The sequence below is a fragment of the Musca autumnalis genome, unplaced genomic scaffold, assembly GCF_047663935.1.
Source record: "Musca autumnalis isolate F117 unplaced genomic scaffold, ASM4766393v1 scaffold_2, whole genome shotgun sequence".
Lineage (NCBI taxonomy): Eukaryota > Metazoa > Arthropoda > Insecta > Diptera > Muscidae > Musca > Musca autumnalis.
The window spans coordinates 133752242-133776733 of NW_027411755.1; the positions used below are offsets into that span (position 1 = coordinate 133752242).

Sequence of the window (24492 nt, forward strand, 5' to 3'; positions counted from 1 at the left end):
CACGCATGAGTATTACATTTTTCTTTTTTTTCTGGTTGCATCCACAGCAGAGTTGGCATGAGAAAAATAACTTATTTTTCAATTAGATTTTTCCATACCCCAAAACTTCATTCCATTCAGAAAAGAAATTTCATTTTTTTTTTAATTTGATTTCTTTTGTGGTATCTGCCACTAATGGGTTTTGTTGCAGGCAACTAACTAATACATGAGTATTTATTTATTACTTGGAATAGCTAAATGTATAGAATGTTTAAGTGACCGGGTTTCGTTTATCAGAGTGAAGGAGTGCACACTCACTCCATGGGGGAAAGTGCATAACCATTGGAAGGGCTGGATTTGGTTGTCGTTCGGTATCTTTACTATGGTTTAGCTGACACCGAATCACACAATAGGACGAGGCATTAGAAAAAAACACGACAACACTACCGCTGACCACAAATGGAGCGTAAAGGACAACATGTAATGGAATCCGAACGAAGTACCATGAAAATATTTTGTGTTATATATTGAAACAAATAGACATAAATTATTGTTGCTGTTAGAAATATGAGAACTGACATATAATCCTGATAATATGTTAACGCATATTTTTGTTAGTTTAAAACTAAATATTAAAACAATTTATTTGCATAAAAAATTAAGAATAAATTAAAATACAGTCAAGGAGGTAATCAAAGTTGGAAAACAAAGATGGATTGTAATGTTGGGACCAATTAATTTTATTCTCCACTGAAACCAGTATGTGACAAAAAAAAACGGAATTTTCAGTCGGAATTATTTTGTTCGGTATAAACCTGTCAGAGCGATATATAAACACAAGAGATCGAGAGCAATGAATGAGGACCGAATTATCTAGAATTTAGCATTTAGGGTAATAGTGGTCCAGAAACTTCTCCACTAAAAATGTAGGACATAGGTCCAAGTTTTATAATAGTCCCTATATAACGTTACAACCAGATTTCATGTATTTTGAAGTTTGTTGCGATATATTCAGCTATTATTTCGCAAAAAACTTATCTCCCGAAAATTGGGGACACAGGTCTATGTTTGAAGAATTTGTAAGTTTTTATCTCCATTTTCGAGAAAGATTGTATACCAGTTGGCTTTTATGGTTCCCAGTGGAACTTCTATATAAACAAGTAAAAAAGTGTCAGTCGGCTTTGCCGACAGAGATATACCCTCAGCCTATGTGAATTGAAACTACGGACAGATCAAATGTATTTCGGGTCTTTTCAGAATTTTGTGGCCCTATTTGACATTTGAACTTGCCGACAAACATGTGGATTAGGATTAAAGTTCAAAAGTATTGCGGATAAGGTATTTGAAGGAATGGACCGACATAGTCTATTGTGGAAGTGGATCTTATTTTGGGAGTCATATCTTTTCGATAGATATCGCGCCCACTAGTGATTTCAGTGGGCCATCGTATAACTTTTGGACCCGTATACTAGGAAGCATTAACTTGTCAATGGAAAACATAATATCGCTGTAGACAGTATACATTTCCAAAGGATCTTCGAACAGACCCTAAACTGCACTTAGACACTAATGTTGAAATTTTGTGGGGGAGGTACCCTAAGGAGAGGGCCGATATGCGATATTAGAAGTTAAACTTAATTTGGACCAAATATTAGGAGACCCGAAGTTTGGACCAAATTGGTTGCCTCGTTAATGAGATATCGGTCATTCCACTTTAGTAACATTTTTGTGAGTATGGGGATATTCCGGTATTTCCCATCTTCAAACTGAAACTAAGTTTGGACAAAATATGACGTAGGCCAAATTTTGGACCAAATCTGTTGATCAGTTCGAGAGTTATCGTGCTCTCCAGCCACTACATATGGTGTCATAGGGGTATTTTACACCTTTCGGGCTATTTTCTCAAGAAGTATGGACTTGCCCCTGAAAAAGTTTTTACCGTCGTAATTGAGGCAGCGAATGCAAATTGCTTCAACAAAAATTAAAGTGATTCGAGAGCAGGCTTAAAGTGAACTTAAACTTTGTGTGGGAGTTACCCATATTCGAACCTGGTCTATGTCTAGTAGATATATTAGGATGTGTAAAGTATGGACCAAATCGGTCACTCCCTTCAAGATTTATCATGCGCACAATTTTTCCGAAAATGTATAACTTTTTGTGGTAGAGGTACCTGTAGGAGTGGACCGATATGGTTTATCTTCGAACTCAAATTAAGTTTGGACAAAATATTACGTTCGAGAGCGCTCCAACCACTACACACGGTGTCATAGGGTTTTTTTTTGCAACTTTCAGGCTATTTTCTCAGGAAGTATGGACCTGCCCCTGATGAAACTTGTACTGTCGTATGGAGGGCAATGAATACAAGGTGTTGCAACAAAAACGAAAGCGAAAGCAGGTCATAAACTGAACTTTTCCGAAGATTTGTGTGGGAGGTACCCGAAGGAGTGGATCGATTGAGTCCACATTGTAACCTCATCTAAGTCTGGTAGAAATTTCACGATGTGCAAAGTATGTACCAAAACGGTTACTCCCTTCAAGAGTTATCGTGTGCACACCTTATCCGAACATTTTCGAACTTTTGTGGGGAAGGGACCGGAAGAAGTGGACCGATATAACCCATCTTCGAACTTAAACTAAGTTTGGACAGAATATGACGAATGTCAAATCGTGCGCGCCAGCCAGCCAGACAGACAGACGGACGGGCATTGCTAAATCGACTCGAGGGTATAAAAATTGTGGAAATAGACACATGAATAGCCCCCATATAACGGTGCCACCCGAGTTCAAGTATTTTAAGTAGCTGACCGAATAAGCTAAAATTAGGTATTTCCAGTTTTCAAAAAAGTATATTTATTCCATATAAATTCAGAATATTTAATAGTGGAGGTTATAAAAAGTGTGGCCCCGACGACCTTATCAAATAATAATAGAACACACCCATCCAAGTGAAAGAAGAGCTGTATGTATAGCTCTTGGGATGATGACAATGCAGCATCAACGAGCAAAAGGAAGCATAACATAAGAGGCACTGCAAGCAGCGTTGCCGACAGCTGTTGATCGGAAATCGTCAAAAAAATCGTCAAATCGGCAATAACAATTTGAAAATCGTCAAAAATCGTGAATTGTGAATGTGAATTTTTCGCTTATAGTTATGACAATGAGACTGTCTACATAAGATATACAACCCACAGCAATAAAGCTAATTTTATCTCATTTAAATACCGCCATAAAAAAGCTTTCACCCTATGGTTATCGAGTTTGCAACAATGCATCAAGGTAAATACACTGCCAGTTTTGCTCAAATATCGCCGGATTGACAGTGTGACCGTCCATGTCTTTCGGTCATGACTGACTAACTGACCTCTTAAAGTGCGCAGAAAGCTGGACTCCTATATTTTTCACAACGAGATAGACGATTTTCATCCATTAACAATCCTAAAAGAAAACTTTCAACTGATATAATTCGAATGTGAGCCAAAAATGCTCAACTACCTGTATTCCAGATATGTACCTAAAAATATCCAATATAGCTTGACATTGCTAAGAACATTAAAAAAGCTCGTAAAATCGAATTTGCAACATTGTTGTTTTAATTCTTTCGTTAAATTTGGTTAAAATATAGTTATCCTGTTTTATTTCTGCAATTTCGGCCAACGTGAAAAATTGTCATTTCAGGGCATCAAATCGTCATTTTCCAATTTTAGGCCAAAAAATCTTCAAAATGACGATAAATCGTCAAATTCGGCAACACTGACTGCAAGACGCTTTGTTATAACCTTAAAATTGTTGTCAGCTAAGGGCATTGAAATCCCAAACCTACGTCAGTCATAAATCCACAAGTAGGCTGCTCGGGTAAGCAGGATTTATATGGAGAGGTGTAGCAGGCACTTTGACGACAAATACCTTGAATGTCCTGTTCATACTGATCGTAGTTCGCTCTCTATTCGTTGTTCGACCCCAAATTACAAAGTACAACATTTGTAAAACAACTGCAAAACATGAATGAAAAGTAAACAGTTGAACAATTAGTGTTCATTCAAAGCACAGTAAATTGTTGTTTCTCTTTCATTGCAGTTACATTTCTTGTCCATTATTTTAAATTCGCGTACAAATTTGTTGGCTTACTTAAATTACCAGGTGGAATTAATAAAATGAAATGAAAGTCTGTATACGTACACGGAGGAAAAAAGACCTCTCTAAGATATGTCCCAAACATATTTTGCAGCGAAATATATTCGTTTGCAACCACTCCCAAATATAACATATATTTGGGTCCTGCAAACAAATATTTGGGTGCAAACAAATATTTGTTTGGCTGCAAACACATATTTGTTTTGGTGCAAACAAAATTTTGTTTGAATGTAATATAAATACAAACCCAAAAGCCACAAAAAAACAGACACATACATACACATTTATAAATGGTGGTGTTTTTTTTTTTTCTTTTATTAAAAGTCACAGAAATACAAAACACAAAAGCAACAACAGACACGTAGATACATACACAAAATTCCACATACCACAAGAAATACATAACAGACTTTAATGAAAGAAAAAAAAACGGAATAGAATAACACTGTGTGTAATTTTTTGAGTCATGTTTTATTAACCATATTCTGACTTCACAGTGTGATAGAACACCAAAAATGAGAAGACACGTGTCTCGCCGTTTTTCTCTATCTCATCAACTTTCGCGGTTATAGGCCTCCAATGGTTTGAGGCTTTGATGTAAAAAGGGTCATTTAGTCAGGACTATATCTTCCAAACCCTTATGAAATTTGAATTTATCTCAGAGGCATAGTTGTAGCTCTTGTCTTAAAGAACAAAAATTGTGACCACATATAACCCACCAAACTTCATATGCTAGATCAAAATCGCCATGGTCAAATTTCTTTTAAAATTTTTCTCAAGTATTGTTATACAGCTATCAAACCGATCAAATTTGAAGTAAACAACCAACAACAAAAATATACCTCAGATCTCAATAAACATCTTTCTAGAATATACGAACACTGAAGGAACAGGTCTTAATGGTCAAAATAGCACAACAATTCCGATTCTTATCCTCTTTTCTCGGCTTCTGCTCCATAGATATTAAACCGTTCAAAATTCAAGAAAAGAATCAACCACAATAGTGTAGCAAAGGCTTCAATAAACAACTGTCTGGAATATGCAAAATGTCTATGAACGGTTCTTAATGGTAAAAATAGCAAAAATCTTTTGAAAATATCCCATTTTTAAACTTTTTTCTCCGACTCTGGTCCAAAGATACGCAACCGCCCAAATATTAAGGATACAGTCAACTACGAAAATGTACCTTAGATTCCAACAAACAAGTTTCTTGAACAAATGAAGATTCTAGGAACGATTCTTCAAGCTCAAAATTCGATTATTTTAGATCATTCTTTCCTGTTTAGGTCCGTAAATAACAAACCTTTCAAGTTTCCTTGAGTTTTTAACAGTTTGTTATTTCCAAACCTGAGCAGGGGAAATGTTAAAAAAATTTAATTAATTTAATCAGCCCTAAGAATCATTCCTAGAATCTTCATATGTTCTAAAAAGTTGTTTATTGAAATCTTAGGTAAATTTTTGTGGTTGACGGTATACTTAATTTTTGGGCGGTTGCGTATCTTTGGACCAGAGTCGGAGAAAAAAGTATATAAATGGGATATTTTCAAAAGATTTTTGCTATTTTTACCATTAAGAACCGTTCATAGACATTTCGCATATTCCAGAAAGTTGTTTATGGATGCCGTTGCTACGCTATTGTGGTTGATAGTTTTCTTGAATTTTGAGCGGTTTGAGCAGAATCCTAGAAAAGAGGATAAAAATCGCAATTGTTTTGCTATTTGGAACATTAAGATCTGTTTCTACAGAGTTCGTATATTCTAGGAAGATGTTTATTGAGATCTGAGGTACACTTGTGTATAACAAAACTTGAGAAAAAATGTTAAAAGAAATTTGACCATAGCGATTTTGACCTTGCAGATGAAGCTTGATGGATTATATGTGTTCACAATTTTGTTCTTTAAGACAAGTGCTACAACTTTGCCACGGAGATAAATTCAAATTTCCTAACGGTTTGGAAGATATAGTCCTGACTACATGACCCTTTCTACATCAAAGCCTCAAACGTTTGGAGGCCTATTACCGCGAAAGTTGATGAGATAGGGAAAAACGGCGAGAGATGTGTCTTCTCATTTTTGGTGTTCTATCACACTGCGGTGTCAGAATATGGTTAATAATTTTTGTGTTGCACAGTGTAATTTATTAAAAAGTAAATAATAATGTAGTCACTTTTAGAAAGAAGAAAACAAAAATGTTCTAACATAAAATATATTTCGGTACCTAAACAAATAAAATTGAGATATGTTACAAAATATTGCAAACATATTCTTGTTTGGATCCAAACATATATTTTTTTTTAATGGACGGACACGCATCGCTAAATCGATTTATCTCGCCGAGATACGCATTTTGGCATATCAAATAAGGGGTCTAGGACGAATATTTCGTGGTGTTACATAAACTTTTGGAGAGACAATATGTAGCATGGGATAAAATTGTGGTTCTCTACACAGAACCCATTATATATTAGGCAGTAGGCCCGTTATCTAGCAAACACTTTATTGCAAATTACAGCGTTAATAGGAGTATTATTGAGACCTACAGAGCCGCTACAAAATTGGATAAATATTATGTTTTTGGTCCATTTCACCCGCTAAATATTTCACGATCATCACCAACAAGAATAGGGATCTATTCTGATCTGAACCCGACCTACATACAAAATTTCGTGACGATCGGTCCATAATTGGGGCCTGGAGCGTGTTTACAATTTATAATGGACAGACGGACGGACGGACGGACACACATCTCAAAATCGCTTTATCTCGTCGAGATATGAAGATTGGTATACCACATCGGGGGTCTCCGACGAATATTTCGCGGTGTTACATGAATTTTTACCAAAACAAACTTATAATACCTTTTTCCACATTGTGGTATAGGGTATACAAATAATATAACAAAACAAAAACACCAAAGCCATGAGAAATAAAAATAGGTAAAAAAAACTTTTTAAGTTAAACGGTTTTATGTTAAACATACATTGCAATGTTTAAGATAAATGTACTAAAAACAAAAAATAATAAAATAGATACAGTCGTGGGAATTATAAACATATGCATAGACTAGACTAAAATAAAACCGTGGGGCACATTCTAGCCCTACTTATCACACGTCCATCGTTGTCGTTTGAACAACTGCCTAATTATAGTGTAACATTACAAAACAAACATTTTAATCAACGATTTTAGACAATTGACGTGCCCCACGGTTTTATTTTAGTCTAGTCTATGCATATGTTTATAATTCCCACCACTGTATCTATTTTATTATTTTTTGTTTTTAGTACATTTATCTTAAACATTGCAATGTATGTTTAACATAAAACCGTTTAACTTAAAAAGTTTTTTTACCTATTTTTATTTTCTAGTTTTTAGTTTTTATTTCGCATTCTGTTTAATTCGTTTAGTGCTTCATTATTGCATGGTTTCTTGCCCGTTAGTTTATTGCAGTCCAACTCCTCTATACGTAGTCCCTGCAAAGATCTTACTCTACTAAGAGCCACGTAGGCTTGACCTTCTTCAAACAGTTTCGCACCTAAGTATACGACTGCGTGATCCACAGTGCTGCCCTGCATTTTATGTATAGTAGAAGCCCATGATAGTATTAAAGGCAACATTCTTCTTTCAGCCGTCCCGTAATTGTACTTAGCTGGAAACTGTATGGCTTTCGGGTGTATAAGATGTACTGTATAGTACACTGTATTCTTCTTGTCAAGCCCTTTTATTTGATACCCATATTGGTCGGATTGATAAAAAATTGTTATCAGCCATTTCGTAGCGGCGGCCATCTTAGATTTCAATATTGCATAGTAAATTGTATTCTACTTGTTGAGACCTTTCATTTGATACCCATTTTGAGGGGATTGATAAAACCTAAGTTATCCGCCATTTTGTTGAGGCCGCCATCTTAGATTTTAATTTTATATAGTACATTGTATTCTACTGGTTCAGCATTTTCATTTGACAGCCATATTGATGGGATTGATAAAACCTACGTTATCCGCCATTTTGTAGCGGCCGCCATCTTGGATTTCAATTTTTTATAGTATATTGTATTCTGCTTGTTGAGCCCTTTCATTTGATACCCATATTGATGGGATTGATAAAACTACGTTATCCGCCATTTTGTAGCTGCCGCCATCTTGGATTTCAATTTTTTACAGTATATTGTATTCTGCTTGTTGAGCCCTTTCATTTGATACCCATATTGATGGGATTGATAAAACCTACGTTATGCGCCATTTTGTAGCGGCCGCCATCTTGGATTTCAATTTTTTATAGTATATTGTATTCTGCTTGTTGAGCCCTTTCATTTGATACCCATATTGATGGGATTGATAAAACCTACGTTATCCGCCATTTTGTAGCGCCGCCATCTTGGATTTCAATTTTTTATTGTATATTGTTGTTGAGCTTGTTGAGCCCTTTCATTTGATACCCATATTGATGGGATTGATAAAACCTACGTTATCCGCCATTTTGTAGCGGCCGCCATCTTTAATTTATAATGATAATGAATAAATATAATTGTATTGTCACCAAAATCCAAAGTGTATACAAAATTTCAGATTAATCGGTTGACAGGAAGATGGTGAAATTTGAATTACTAAATTTGACCCAAGAATAAATAATGAAACAAACGGGGTGAGCTAAATAACACCATTTAAAAACATGAATGAAACGAATATAATTAAAAATAAAATATATATTTAAAGGAAGGACAATTATTTGAAACTTCCTTTAAAATCAACAAACAAAATTTATGAAAATATGTAGAAGATATGTTGGTATGAAATATGTACCATGTCGTGTAATTCGTGTACGTAATTATGTGAGCGAACAACGCAATAAATACACTGGCATGGCCAAGGGTACCCGTAGTCTATATAAAGACGTTGACTTATACCGACAAATTTCTGGTGGGAAGGTTTGCACCCCAACTAAGAGCAAATACCAAATTTCAGCCATTTCGGTGGGATATTGCCACAACCTTCCAGATACTGAAAATCGGTAACTTTCTACGGAGGCTATATAAAAAAGTGTAACTATACGGACAATACTCTTCTGGGATATTCTATACCCCATCGAAGACAAAATTCCAGTCATTTCAAACTATCGAAAATCGGGAGGACCCGTTCTATGGGGGTTATACCCTTATATTTCAGGTGGAAGTTTTATACCCCTAGCAAAGACTGAATGCCAAATTTCAGCCATTTCGGTGGGATATTGAGCCACAACCATCGAAGTACCAAAAATCGGGAGGTTCCCTTTAATGGGAGCTATATGAAAATGTGGTCCTGTACTGATAATTTTCTTCCGTAATATTTTATACCCCAAAGTATCGAATACTAAACCTTCAAAATATGAAAATGTGGACCTACTATCGAAGACCCAATACTATGGATGACATCATTTCGGTTTGACAATGACACTGAAACCTTTAAAATACCGAACTTTGCGAGGAACTCTCATATGGGGGATATCATATCATATCGACTTAGAATTTTATGTCTATCAAGAATATATAAACTTTATAAAGTCCCCACGAATTAGAAGTTCACAAAATTATCGTATCAGAGGCTCGAAGACGAGTCTAACGTACTACGAAGAAATTAGGCCGATATCTAAATACTTTTGTAGAAGGTTTTTCTCTCTCCCGAAATTTAAACAACATAGAATATCAGATTTCTTTTTGGCTACATCAGCTTTTATATGTTTACTACAATTGAATGCAATTTTTTGACTCTGGCATGCAAAATGAAATTTTGATAACAATGCCACATTCCATGATTATTTGATAAAGAAATGTAATATGAATTCATTTGTTTTTGTTCTATCCTTCAATCAATTTTCAATTTAAATTTCTCTCGAGGGATCACATACAAATATACATATGTACATACATATGAATGTATTCACACACATACATATATGAAACATATGAATATATGGCAACCTTCCTACCTGCAATTTGTCTTAACCATTTGTAGTTGTTATCTTGTATCACACATATTTTTTATTTCAACTGCAAAGATTTTTAACACTGATAAATTCTCTTTTCCATTTCAACAATTTACACACCGAGTTTTTTTTTTTTTTTCGTTTAACATTTGCAAGGGTTTAGTCCTGGCCAGGACTACGCATGTCCTCTTAATGGAGTAAAGTGTAAAATTACACATGTTCTGTTTTGAAATCATTCTGGCAAACATACAATGTGTACGTGCATATTAATATAGCTACTTTTATACAAGCATCATCATCTATGGTTACATTGTGGATATGTGTTAGCAGCAAACACTCGATATGTGGAATATGGGTCACTGCATATGATTTTGGGTGTGAACCAATTATTGGTATCGCCACACATTTTTGTATCTTAAATCGTTACATCGACATTTCTTTTCAAAATTTTTCTTACATATGTCTCTGAGTTATAGCCGACATTCTTTTCTGTCACCCATACGCTCTTTAGCCACCTAGATACACACTTATTCTCAATGGTATATGAAGAGGATAAAAGATTGCGCGTTTGTGTAAAATATATCTCATGTTACCAATTACGCTGCAATTAGTTTTATTGTTTAAGAGTTTTGCACCAACATTAGCAAGAACAGTACACAGTGTGTACTACACACATGCCGTGCCATCCGGCGAACAGACATCCAGCATTTGGGGCGTATGAAAGTTTTGTGGTGCGTCGATATTGTATGCGTGTATGTTGTTATGTTAAAGGATTGGTAATGTTGCGCAATTTTTGCCAATAGGAGAGTGAGGTAGATGAATGACACATGTAATCTCATTTTTATATAAATCTCTAGATATGTATACATTATCTGTGTCTCGTTGTCGCTCTCTCCCCTTAAGCGAAACATTTATCACGACATGCATAAGAACATCAATGCATTTATCTTTATTTGTAACGTGATCCTTGTAAAATTGTAACTGGATATATTACAAGCTTAATATTTTTACAGGATGATAGGTAATTTGTGTATATAGAACTTACGAAACATGCAGCTATTTTTGTTCTTTGCTAAATGCAAATTATGTTGGATTTGTTTGTGAGTGAAGATTTCTATATGAGACATTCTTTAAGACACATACCTACTAAGGTTAGGTTAAGTTGAGAAGAGGGGTGATGAAAGTTCACCACATATTAGTGTGGACATACACTTAAGCCATAAGGAGGCCTGTTGTGCGCTCTAATTTGGGATAAGGATAAGGTTGTATTTTAGAATGTAAGAATTTATTATATAATTCCTGCTTATTTTGTTGACGTTACCACCATGTTGGGAGTAGTCGTTTATAGACATTATACATTCCAAGACAGTTCTAGATTTCACTGTCTTGGTTGTTATAGCTTTAATGGCTTTGCTGTCCGTAAGGATGTTTGCAGTGGTAGGCTTTGTGTGAGTGTCAAACCAGTTCAGATACCCTGTTATCGCTCGAATTTTCGCCTGAAGGATGGTATTATGATTCGGTCGGAGGTATATTTTCTTTTCCGGTTCCATGATATATAGACCCAGTCCGGTTATCCCCCTAGTACAGCCCCATCCTTAAACACGCAGCTTCCAGCGGGAATCTGTGCTAGATCTCCATCGATCCACATGTCTCTGTCTGGTATTAAAACTTCACACAAGGCTACTTTACCAGTTTCAGGTATACGGTCGGATACTATTTGATTTACAGATTCACCGGTTGTGACCTTTAATATATTTCGGTGGTATGTTTTTCCGATCCACTCGCTCATCGACTTATACCTTACCTGAATTTCTACTGGGTGTACAAACAAAATTGTTTCTAAAGCCCTAGTCGGTGTGGTCGTCATTGCCCCGCTAATGCTTAGGCAGCATGTTCTATGGACTTTTTGAAAATTATCACAAATGATCAAAAAACCATACGTTTACTGCCAGAGCTCCGATTCACTCGCGAGTGAAAATTTGAGGGGAGGTGGTCAGTTTTTTTTTGGTGCCATATTTTTGGTGGTTGAAGGGCAAGTTTATTTGGGGTTGGGATAAGTTTTTGTTTGGTGTTGGGGAGGGGGCAAGTTTCCCCCCTGGACTTGCTCGAATTCAAGAAGGGTTTCACTCGCGAGTGGAATTCGAGCGAATTCGAGCGAGTATTCGGAGCTCTGTTTACTGCTTACAATGTTTAAAACTACTGCTTGCCCTTGTTTCGAATTTCCCCTGTCATCCATGGTTTTTCGTAGGCAGACTTCTTTTCTCGAAGGGGACATCTTTGTACGAAAGAGCTTACCAGTGCCTCGGTTAAATTTTGGACAATTTACATGCACATATTAAAGAAAACAAGTAAGAACGGCGTTAATTTCAGTCAGGCCGAAGTAGTTATACCCTACATAACGAGTTATATTGAAGTAAAATGGAACAATTAGTTTCATTTCGTTTATGAAGAATAGTAAATACCAAATTTCAGCAAGTTCGGTAAAACAATGTGGACAACCTTCAAAATACCGAAATTCGGAGGAAAATTTTTAGACTCAAAGAAGACAAAATACCAAATTTCCGATATTTCGGTAAAACCTTCAAAATACCGAAAATCAAGAGGTACGCATCTATGGGGATATATGAACTCGCGGACTTATACTGATAATTCTCTTCTGGAAGAGAAGACTAATTAACAAATTTTAGTCCTTCGGTGGGATATTGACGTGACAACCTTCAGAATTACAAAATTCGGGAGGTTCCGTTCTATGGCGGCTATATCGAAACGTCGACCTATGCCGACGAATTTCACTCAGAAAGGCTTTTACTTCCAACAAAGACTAAATACCAAATTTCAACCATTTTGGTGGGTTGCTGTGGCCACAGCCTTTAAAATGCCGAAAATTGGGGGTACCGTTCTATGGGGGGCTATATGAAGACGTGGACCTCTAGCGACAAATTTCTGGGAGAAAGTTGAATACCCCCAACAAAAACTAAGTACCAAATTTCATATGGAACGTTTAATACCCCAAATGAATACCAAATACCAGCCATTTCGGTGGAATATTGAGGCCACAACCTTCAAAATACCGAAAATCGGGAAGTACACTTCCTTAGGGCAGTGTGAAGTCGTGGACACATACCTAAAAATTTCAGGGGTGGAAAGTTTTGCACCCCCAAATGAAGATTAAATACTAAATGTCAGCCATTTCGGTGGAATATTGAAGCCACAACCTTCAAAATAGCGAAAATCGGGAAGTACACTTCCATGGGAGCAATATGGGGGGCGTGAACCTATACCTACAAATTTCAGGTGGAAAGTTTTGCACCCGCAACGAAGACAAAATAACAAATTTCAGCCATTTCGGAGGAATATTGAGGCCACAACCTTCAAAATACCGACAATCTGGAAGGTCTAGCGACAATTTTCATATGAAAAGTTGTATAACCCAAAAGGAGACTTAATACAACATTTCAGCCATATGCAATATTGAGGCCACAAAATACCGCAAAGCGGGAGGTACCGTTCTATGGGGTCTATATGAAGGCGTAGGCCTATACCGACAAATTCTGGGGAAAGGTTTTATAACCCCGACGAAGTCTAGGTACCAACTTCAGCCATTTCGGTGTGATAATGAAGCTAAAACCTTCAAAATATCGAAAATCGGGTGGTACCGCTCTATGCGGGCTATATCAAAAGTGGACCAATATAGCACATTTGCAATACCAAACATCCTAGTAGTAATAGAAACTTCTATACCAAATTACAAAGATTTATTTTGATTTCAACAAACGGACAGACAGACATTGTTATATCGACTTAGAGTTTTACCCTGATCAAGAATATATATACTTTATGGGGTCGCCGATTAATGTGTAACAAACGGAATGACAAATTTAATTATACCCTCCATATTATGGAATTGAGTTACAAGGACGAAATGTTCTACAAAAACAATTCCCATTCGATTCGACTGAGAACATGTCATCTCAAAACGATGCTACAATAACGCCAATCGGAAATATAAAGATCTTTTCCAAAGCAACAGTGAACAAATATATAACGCTAATTCCTGATGGCCCACAGGGTCTCTAACAAAAATTTCATCACGCCATAACTCGGAAGTTCGACTAACGGCGGATCTGTCCTTCGGGGTTCATAATATACTCACCAAGGCCTTTCTTCCCCAAGAGGAATTTTTCGTGCCCCAGACTTCACCTCCATTTTGTTGCACAGTGTTATCTAATCTACAAAATGTGTTCAGCTAGGAGAACGGTACCACCTACGGGGCTATATCAAAGAAAAATAGGGGGACAGCCAAAACAATCATGACGCCATAAGTCAGAAAATTTACATATGGCGAACATGTCCGTTTGGGTTCTTAATATACTCACCAAGAGCTATCATCTCCAAAAGGAATTTTTCCACCGCACAGATTTTGAGTTTTCAATTTGTGTCAGAGTGTAATAGAAAGTTGTACTTAATGAGTAATAAACCGTACAATTTCTATTTTATCAGTTTTATGTGTTTAATACTACGAGTATTGTGGCACTGTGTGTAAATAATATTTAATAGAATTTAAACACTTTTAAATTTAAATTGTATATAGTGGTCAGCACAGTTCTTTCGTGACGAATTAAATACCTATGAGAATTTATTGCTCTGTTTTAAACACTCATGCCTTTAAAGACATGAACATTTTTGAAGATGAATATTGTTTAATGTTTATATAAAATTTCAAATTGACTTATTAAGTATACATTAAGTTCCATAATGGAGTTCTTATATAGACCACATACAAATTTGTTTACAATTATTTAAAATACTTGTATTCTATTTCTCGTTTTAGGTAAGTTGCCGAACTTATTGTGTAATTTTCAAGAATAAAGGTAAACTTAAAATAAGTTCATTGAAATTTCTAATTTTTCTTATGAAATTGGCCAAAGAGGATTAAGAATCTCATAATTTGTTTTCTTAAACAAATTTGGTTTTGAGATCTTACTACAGTATACCACAGAAAGACTAATACACACATAAAAACCTGTAAACTAACCTGAATAAATTTCAAAGTACAAGCAAAAGGAATTTACAAAATAAACAAACAAAAATAAAATGGTCAACTTCAAAAGAAGTGATAACTACAATTGAATGCAATGAAGGATAAATAAATTGTAAAAAATACTACAACAATACGTCAACTTCTTACACAATATCATCAGCCTTAGCAAAAATCTTGTAATTTTTTTACAGTGTTGTTATGGATGTACACTTATGTACATGTTTCTGCGTATGTGTGTGTGTGCTTATGTCAACAAACAAAGCAATCACTTAACCGGAAACCGGATACTACAAAACAAGAATAGGAAAGTGCCTTTCGCAACTAAAAACAAGTAAAAATGTCGTAAAGTTATGCTGAGCCGGACCTATTATACCCTTCAATAAAAAAAGTCTATTCAACGTTATAAAATTACAAAAACGCATAAACGTAGAAACACTAACGAGGCTATTGCAAAACCAGACATTTCATTGATATTTATAAAAAAGACCAGTAAGAAAAGGATCATAGTCGGGCGGGGCCGACTATATGATACTCAACACCACTGTGAATATGTAAAATATATATAGGAGATATTCAGTCAATCGTTCCATATTTCATCGAAATCAAACATATATAGCATGTTTGGTGCAGCAAATACCTGGAATCGGGCGAAAATATATATAGGAGCTATATCCAAACCTCAACCGATTTCGTTATAATTTGGCACACTTATTTCTATACCGAGTTCAGTCACACATTCCAAATTTCATCAAAATTGGACGTATATAGCGTGTTTGGTGCCGCAAATATATCAAATCGGCCGAAAATATATGTATATGGGAGCTTTATCCAAATCGGAACCGATTTCGTTATAATTTGGCACATTTATTTCTAGACCGAGTTCAGTCACACATTCTCAGCTTCATTAAAATCGGACGTATATAGCGTGTTTGGTGCCGAAAATACATAAATAGGCCGCAAATAATATGTGGAAGCTATATCCAAATCTGAACCGATTTCGATGTAATTTGGCACATTTATTTCTAGACCGAGTTCAGTCACACATTCTCAGCTTCATTAAAATCGGACGTATATAGCGTGTTTGGTGCAGCAAATACGTCAAATCAGACGAAAATATATATGGGAGCTATATCCAAATCTGAACCGATTTTCACCAAAAGCAATAGCGTTCTTCCTATGGCTAAAAAAATTATATTCCCCAATTTTCAGTTGAATCGGACAAAAAATGCGACCTGTACGTTGCGAACAAAAATACACGGACAGGCGGACGACGGACATGCATAAATCGACTCAGAAAGTGATTATATGTATGTATATCCCCAAAAGGAACTATGGGTATATTTCGTTTTCTTTTGTATGGTACATACAAATGCACAAAGCCATAATACTCCTTACCACAGTGTGGTGTAGGGTATAACAAGTAAGCAAATGTTATAGTCAGACGGGGCCGACCAGCTTTCAGCAAATCAAAATTGCTTTATGGATCAAATAAGTTTATTGTAAGAAATAACTCTGTCGATTCTGTCACCTTATCACATTAAGCTTGTTACCTACAGTTTATCGCCGTCTCCGAACGGATTGTCCTAAGACGCCACTTCTAGAGAAGTTTTATATGGCTGAAATACTCAGAAAATGTCGCCAACATTACTGAGGTGTATTTTGCCACCGTTGAAAGTTTGAAGTTACTTCGCCGGGGAATCGAACCCACGACATTCTGCGTACAAGGCGGATGTGAAGTTTAAATATAGCTCCACTCTATGGAATAATATTAGAAATGAAGATACGTAATGATTTTTTTTTTTTGCTTTGAGCATTTTAAATGCCTCCGAAGTCTATTCTTCAAAAATCAAAAAATATAAAATTGCCATGTTTTGACATTTCTATTAGGGTGCCACCGTGGTGCAATGGCATGCACACCCGCCTTTCACGGAAAATGCCCGGGTTTGGTTCCGAGGCCAGGCCACCTCAGTAATGATGGTGACATTTTCTGAGTATTTCAGCCATGAAAAACTTCTCTACATGCGGTGCTTAGGACACGTCGTTCGGACACGGCGATAAACAATAGATCCCATATCATTGAGTTAGTATGAATAGGGGTGCACTCATTCATATGAAAAAAGCCTCCCCTGTCCTTGTGGGATGTTTGTGGAACAATTATGTACATATATCATTTATACATTTATAGTTATACATTTATACATTTATACATTTCTAATAAAAGTTCCAAAATTGGAGAATTGACTTTGGTAGCCCCTTTTTATACATCTATAAATTTTCTTTGAATATTAGGTCCTTTTTAGAATACACCTAATATAAATAAATATATAAGCCGCTGCAAATATACCCAATTACAATGCAATTTGCCATATCTGACCGTGAAATTTTCGACAGAGCGACACTACTCCAATTTAATTGAACACTACAAAAGCTATAAACAAATTTTCAAAGGGAACATTGTGAGTTTATTGAATATCTATAGTCCAAAAAAGTGCACTTTTATCATATATATGCTCGGAAATGCACTCGATTTTGTTCTTTTTAGGGTATTTCGAAAATAGTTCATTGTGGATATATATTGTGATATCAAAAATATATTTTAACCGGTAAAAACAACAAATAATGAGTAGAAATTCAATTAATTGGCATGCAAACAAATTTATGACTCCCAAAAGTATTCATATTTTATTATACGCCAGGAGGGTACCCTCACCAAAATTAATATTTTGGACAATTTGCAATAATGCTGGGAATTTCTCTATCATGATAGAGACAATTTTTGGCATGGGAGGAAAATGTTGTATTCTACACAAAACCTAATATATTATGCAGTAGGCCCGTTTGTTACCCAGGAGAAACATTATTGCATTGAGCTAGTATGAATCGGGTTGCACTCATTCATATGAGAGAAGCTCCCTTGTCCCAGTAGGGGAACAAGATGGGAACAATTATGTATATAAGTATACATTTCAAATAAAAGTTCCAAAATTGGAAAATCGACATTGGTAGCCACTTCTGATACATCTATCCTATCTATATCTATCTACCCGATTACAATGCAATTTGCCATATCTGACCGTGAAGCGTTCTGCGGTGGGATTTTCTTTATTTGTTGGACCAGTAGATGTTCACAGCCAACGAAACTGGGTGGAACCCATCGATTTGCATTCACTTTCCTGAGATAAAATATCAAATTTTGGATTGGAAAGGTAGAATTTTGAATTATCTTTACAATATTTCCTCTGTTTCGGACTCATAAACCTATCAAATGTGACTTTTTTGTAATTTTATTGTAGTATAGAAAATTTTGAACATAATTCAGTATAAAATTTTGTCTTTATAAATTGTTTCTACCGATTTCTTCATAAAATATTTTTTGGAGCTCTAAGCATCGATTTTCATCAAATTTCAAGACCCTAATACACATTTTTGCACAATATTTGATAGCATTTAATATTCACGGCGTTTATTTATAATTATAAATAGTTTTTTGTTAAAGATTACCACGTCTAACAAAGGATTTGTGTAAATTCTAAAGGTGGTTCTATCCTGGTGAACCATTCAAAATGCTAATATTTTGACATTTTTTCATAAAGCGAGTAAAAAGTACCGTTATGACGCATATGTGAAACATGTTAGGTATTGGAAATATCGGCTACTATATACTCTACATGTGCACAAAATTATAATTTACAATTCCTCTCCTTTCATCTGATATAACGGTATTTGTAGACAAATATTGGTTGGTTCTATTCAGATGAACCGGAGTGTATAGCATACCTAGATAATGTTTACAGAGACATCTCTGTTTACCTGTTTAACGCATTTCGTACTTGGTGTTCGATTTTTTGAACAGTAAACAAATTTTAAATAAGTTTTAGTATGTATTCATCTGTCAGCAAATAAAAAAATTCTTCCCTTGAAAACTTCCCCTCCTCCTAGATGGAGCGGTTAATTTTTTGAAATTTTTGAAAACACTAAAAACTGAAATTTAAAAAGTAATCATGGTCAATTATTGCCAATATATGAAACCGTTTCACAAAATATAAAGAAGATGATTTAGATGCTCAAGCACGACTTTACATATGTGCAAAGTTGACTGATCGAAATTTCGAACACTGGTACTTATCATAAATGTCAGTGGCTATATCACAACGTGGAAATGTACTGACAAATTAGAGGGAAAAGTTATTATAGCCCCAGAGAAGACTAAATACTAAATTTCAGCCTTTCTATAGGATAATGCAGCTAAATCCCTGAAAACCCCCAAAATCGGGCGGTACCGTTCTATGGTGGGTAATAAAAAACGTGGACCAGTGCTGACACATTTCCGGGGAAGAGTTTTGTAGGCCCAAAGAAGACTCGATACCACTCTTTAATCATTTTTTCGTTCAAAAACCACGGTGCTCATGAATAAAATTTAAATGGAAGTTATAGCGGATTCTGAAACTGCAGTGTTCATAGATGATTAAATAAATCGCGATTCAAGTTGACATTTTGAAGGGTTTTTTAGGTTTTTTTTTTTGGATACCGCAAGTCCTATTGAAATGGGACTAAAGATAGTGTTATAGCTATGAAAATTCTCTACACGATTGACTTTCATCATATCTTCGCAGTTGTTATCGTTATTGAGATATAGAAGTTTAAATTAGGACAATGGATTGACTGTATCGCCTCCTTATAAAACAATGTTATACACAGTACACCTTAACTAACTTTAAATGAAAACCGCTTACACCAGGCAAGTTTTTGCGGATTTTGAAAAAGCTATGAGAAAAATCCAAACATAAGAACAAATCGCTGTATGGATATTTTTAATAAATCGCGATCAAAGTTCACATTCTTAGGGGTTTTTTAGGTTTTCACGATTTTGCTTGGAAACCGTAAGTCCTGTCGAAATGGGACTAAAGAAAATGTTGTAGCAGCGAAAATTCTGTACGAGATTGGCTGATTGATATTTTCCTACCATTTTTGATGTATAAAGGTTCAGATCAAACGTTCAATTTTTTTTCGTTGGTCTTCAGGATTTAGCATGAAAACTGCAAATCCTTTCGAAATGGGACTGAAGAATATGTAGTTGCTGTAAAAAATCCCTACAAGATTGGCTTTCGTAATTTTTTCCTAGGTTGTACCGTTTTTGAGATACATATATAAGTATATAATACGGTTTGGTATGGCATTTTTATGCCCTCAGCCTTTAGGCTAACGAGGATATAAACACTTTCATACGATCAAAATGTGTCTTATCGACATAATTATTTTAGACCCCAATTGAGGCGCTCAGTGCCAAAACGGCCTAACCCACATGCCCAAAAAAATCAAACAGAGTGTAAAGATTTAACTGAAACCTTTTGTAACAAATTCTAAAAAATTCCATATTGTATTATTTTAGAACGTAGTATTACCTAGTGTTAATCAATGCAATATGGAATTGTTTTAATAGTTATTTCAAAAGGTTCTAGTTAGATTTTTATAATCTGTTTGATTTTTGTGGACATGTGGGTTAGGTCGTTTTGGCGCTGAGCGCCTCAATTATGTTTGGACGCAATCTGTTTCGTCTGGCTTTCTGGACGCACAATAACTCTCGAACGGATCAACCGATTCGGTCCAAAATTTGGCCTTCGTAATATTTTATCCAAACTTAGCTTAAGTTCGAGAATGAGCCATATCGGTCCACTTCTTCAGGTACCTCCCATATAAACATTCGAAACTTTTCGCCCAAATGGCTCGCACGGCAACTCTGGTCCATACTTCGCACATCATAACATTTCTACGAGACACTGATCGTCCAAACATGCTTAAAGAAAACCGTTTTCAATGATTAAAGTAAAATATCTATTTAACACATTTTGACATCGCAAATGATTAAAAGGTAGACCGATATGGCCCTCTTCGAAGTTAAACTAAGTTTGGACCGATATAATAATTTGTACCGATTTTAATTTCTACAGACTGACTGACATGACTATATCGACTTAGAATTTTATTCTGGTCAAAAATGTGTATACTTTATAGGGTTGCAAATAAGTATTTCAATGCGTCACAAATGGAAAAACCAACTTTATATCGGCCGTTTTGTAGAAAATTTACTTATGTTGAAACTGAGGTATAGGGTATTGTAACTCGCGAATAATTGTAATATACCATAACTTTTGAACGCATTTAGTTAAAATAAATTGTTTTAGCACGATTCACCGATGGATTTCTTAAAATTATAATTTGAGCGAAAGCTGTGGTCATATTAATTTAAAAAAATAGGAAAAAATCGTTGAAGGAAACGAGTTTTTTTAAGTCAATTGTCAATTAGTGGCGTTACAATACAATGTAGAGTATAATGTTTAAAGAAGAAGTTAAAGAATGCACTTCAGAGATGAAGTTTCTAATGTATGATTTGTTAATATAACCACTGCATCAATCTCAAACGGATGCTGACATTTTGAAGACTGAAAAATTGGGTTTTTTGAATTTTTGCTCTAATCGTGACGCGCAAATGTACTCGTTTAAACCTGATTACGATATTGTAATACCCGCGATTACGCATTTTTTGATGTATAACTCGGGCGTGTAGCCTTCAAAGGTTCACAACAATCTCAGCTTAAAGTCGAAATTTTTGTGCGTAAATTTTTATAAAAAAACTGTTTTTTATACCCTCAGCATTTATGCTAACGAGGGTATATACACTTTCATACGGGCAAAATGTGCCTCATCGAAATAATGGTTTTAGACCCCAAGTATGTTTGGACGAAATGTGTTTCAGACAATTTGGAGTCGATTGAGCAATGTCCGTCCGTCTGTCTGTCTGTCTGGCTGGCTGGAGCGCACGATAACTCCCGAACGGACCGATCGATTCGATCGAAAATTTGGCTTTCGTAATACTTTATCCAAACTTAGTTTAAGTTCGAAGATGGGTTATATCGGTCCACTCCTTCCGGTACCTCCCCCACAAAAGTTCGAAAATGTTCGGAAAATTTGTACGTACGATAACTCTTGAAGGGAGTAACCGATTTAGACTTAGATGAGTTTCCAATATGGACTCAATCGGTCCACTCCTTCGGGTACCTCCCACACAAAATTTGGGATAAGTTCAGTTTAGGACCTGCTCTCGAATCACTTTGCTTTTTGTTTTAGCAACTTGTATTCACTGCCCCCTATACGACGGTACACGTTTCATCAGGGGCAAGTCCACACTTCCTGAGAAAATATACCCAAAGTTGCAAAATAACCCTATGAAACCGTGTGAGGTGGTTGGAGCGCAAGATATCTCTCGAACGCATATGCCGATTCGCTCCAAAATTTGGCCTTAGTAATATTTTGTCCAAACATAGTTTAAGTTCGAAGATAAGCCATATCGGTCCACTCCTTCAGGTACCTCCCCCACAAAAGTTCAAAAATGTTCGGAAAATTTGTTCGTACGGTAACTCTTGAAGGGATTGGCCGAATTGGTCCATACGTTACACATCCTAATATATCTACCAGATATACAACAGGTTCAAATATGGACTATATTTGTCCACTCCATCCGGTACCTCCCACACAATATTTCGGATAAGTTCACTTTAAGACCTGCAATCGAATCACGTTGATTTTTGTTGAAGCAACTTGCATTCGCTGCCTTAATTACGATGGTAAAATTATTTTCAGGGGCAAGTCCATACTTCTTGAGGAAACAGCCCAAGGGTGTAAAAACCCCCTATGGCACCATATGTAGTGGCTGGAGATCCACTTCCATAATAGTCAATGTCGATCCATTCCTTTAAGTATCTCCTCCGCAAAACTTTTGATCTTTAATCCTAATCAATATTTTTGTCGGTTCATACATCCAACATTTTTAAAACCCCTTAAATACATACGTTTTTTGGGAAAAAATTGTTTCAATATACACAGGCTGAGGGTATATCTCTGTCAGCAAAGCTGACTGATACTTTCATTAAATTGTCGGTGAAACCCGCGTGAACTTAGTTTTTTACGTTCTGAATCTATTAAGCCATGACGCGTCCAAATCCTTCCACTAGATCGGCGGATATGATACCCCTCAAATTTCGAAAATCTGAAAAAATGTTTTTGAAAATTGCGCGCATTGAAACGCGTTTTGGAAGTGTAATGTTTACTGAAATAAATAGAGCTATATGCCTGTTTAAAATGTGCGTAAGCATATATTTCAAAACTATCGCTAATCCGGAGATACAATTGATTTTTTCTAAAAATTAAGTGCGATGCTACATCCACGGTTCTTGATGGATCGCAATGAAACGACATCAAATGATGTATTTTTTAAAGGTTATCATCGAAATCGGATGTGCATAAAACGTAAATGAACTTCGTGGAAATTATGACCATTTAACTGTATTTTGCGCCCTAATGTGCAACAGACGCTACATCTTGGCCGCCAAATAGAATTTCACAAACTGTACAGCAAATAAAAGGGATTGATTCGCTGTGTTGGAAAATCGGATGCGCATCACGTCATTTTCACTATTACGTTATTTATATGCGTTTCAAATGTTGTAATATTCAATATAACATTATTTTAATGTTATGTCACAATTGGAATTCCTTGTGATTTAATATAATGTTCTAAAAATATTCGCCAATAGGAAAACTATAAGCGAAAAATTTGTTGCAACGGAGTATCTTCATTACTGCGTGAAATTTGGACGAAAATGACGAAGAACTCAAACATTTTTTCTTCAACCTTTCCTATAAAACCATAAAAAAACAAGTAAGAAAAGTCTATAGTCGGACGGAGCCGACCATGGGATACCCTATACCACTATCCCTGGACAATCGCTCTCCACGGAACTTCTTTTCAATGATTGTGAAAATTTAATTATCAAATATCAGAGATGAATTGTATAATACTTATGACCAAAACCAAAAAGTTACCTAGCATGACAAAGACATTTTTGTAGCAGGAAAGGAAAATTTAGTTCACACAAACTAAAATGTAATGAAACCCACTTATGTAGTACTACTACTTCCGTTGTTTAACCGCTACGTTATTGAAGTTTTTACCAATTTCACAAAAAAGTTTCAGTCCATTTAACCCGCTAAGTGTTATCTGATCTTCACGTTGGTTTGTACGCTTCTCAATCATCATAAACTCAAACTTTGCTTAAAATTTTGCGGGTTATTATTTTGACCTATAGAGCCGCTACAAAACTGGTTATAATTTTGTTTTTGGTCCATTTCATTCCCTGAACATTTCACGATCATCAGCAAAACTAATCATTTCTATTCTAGTCCGAACCCAACCTCCTTAAAAAATTCGTTACAATCGGTCCATAATTGCGGCCTTAAGCTTGTTTACAATTTTTAATGGACGGACACACATCGCTAAATCGCTTTATCTCGTCGAGATATGAATTTTGGCATACCAAATAAGAG

At 35.7% G+C, this 24492-nt stretch overlaps 1 protein-coding gene across 9 annotated transcripts in view; it reads left to right on the forward strand.

Annotated features, from left to right (window-relative positions):
• The window catches only part of LOC141394647 (uncharacterized), a 992399-nt gene that overhangs the window by 606079 nt on the left and 361828 nt on the right, over positions 1-24492 (forward strand). For 5 of the 9 annotated variants that reach the window (XM_073969381.1, XM_073969382.1, XM_073969383.1 and 2 more), the window contains one exon: positions 14902-15595. The exons of the other annotated variants lie outside the window; for them this stretch is intronic. In XM_073969381.1, the coding sequence (XP_073825482.1) occupies positions 14902-14939 (38 nt within the window). In that variant the 3' untranslated portion in view covers positions 14940-15595. Of the gene's footprint in view, positions 1-14901; positions 15596-24492 lie in introns of those variants that run through there. 9 annotated transcript variants of the gene reach the window in all.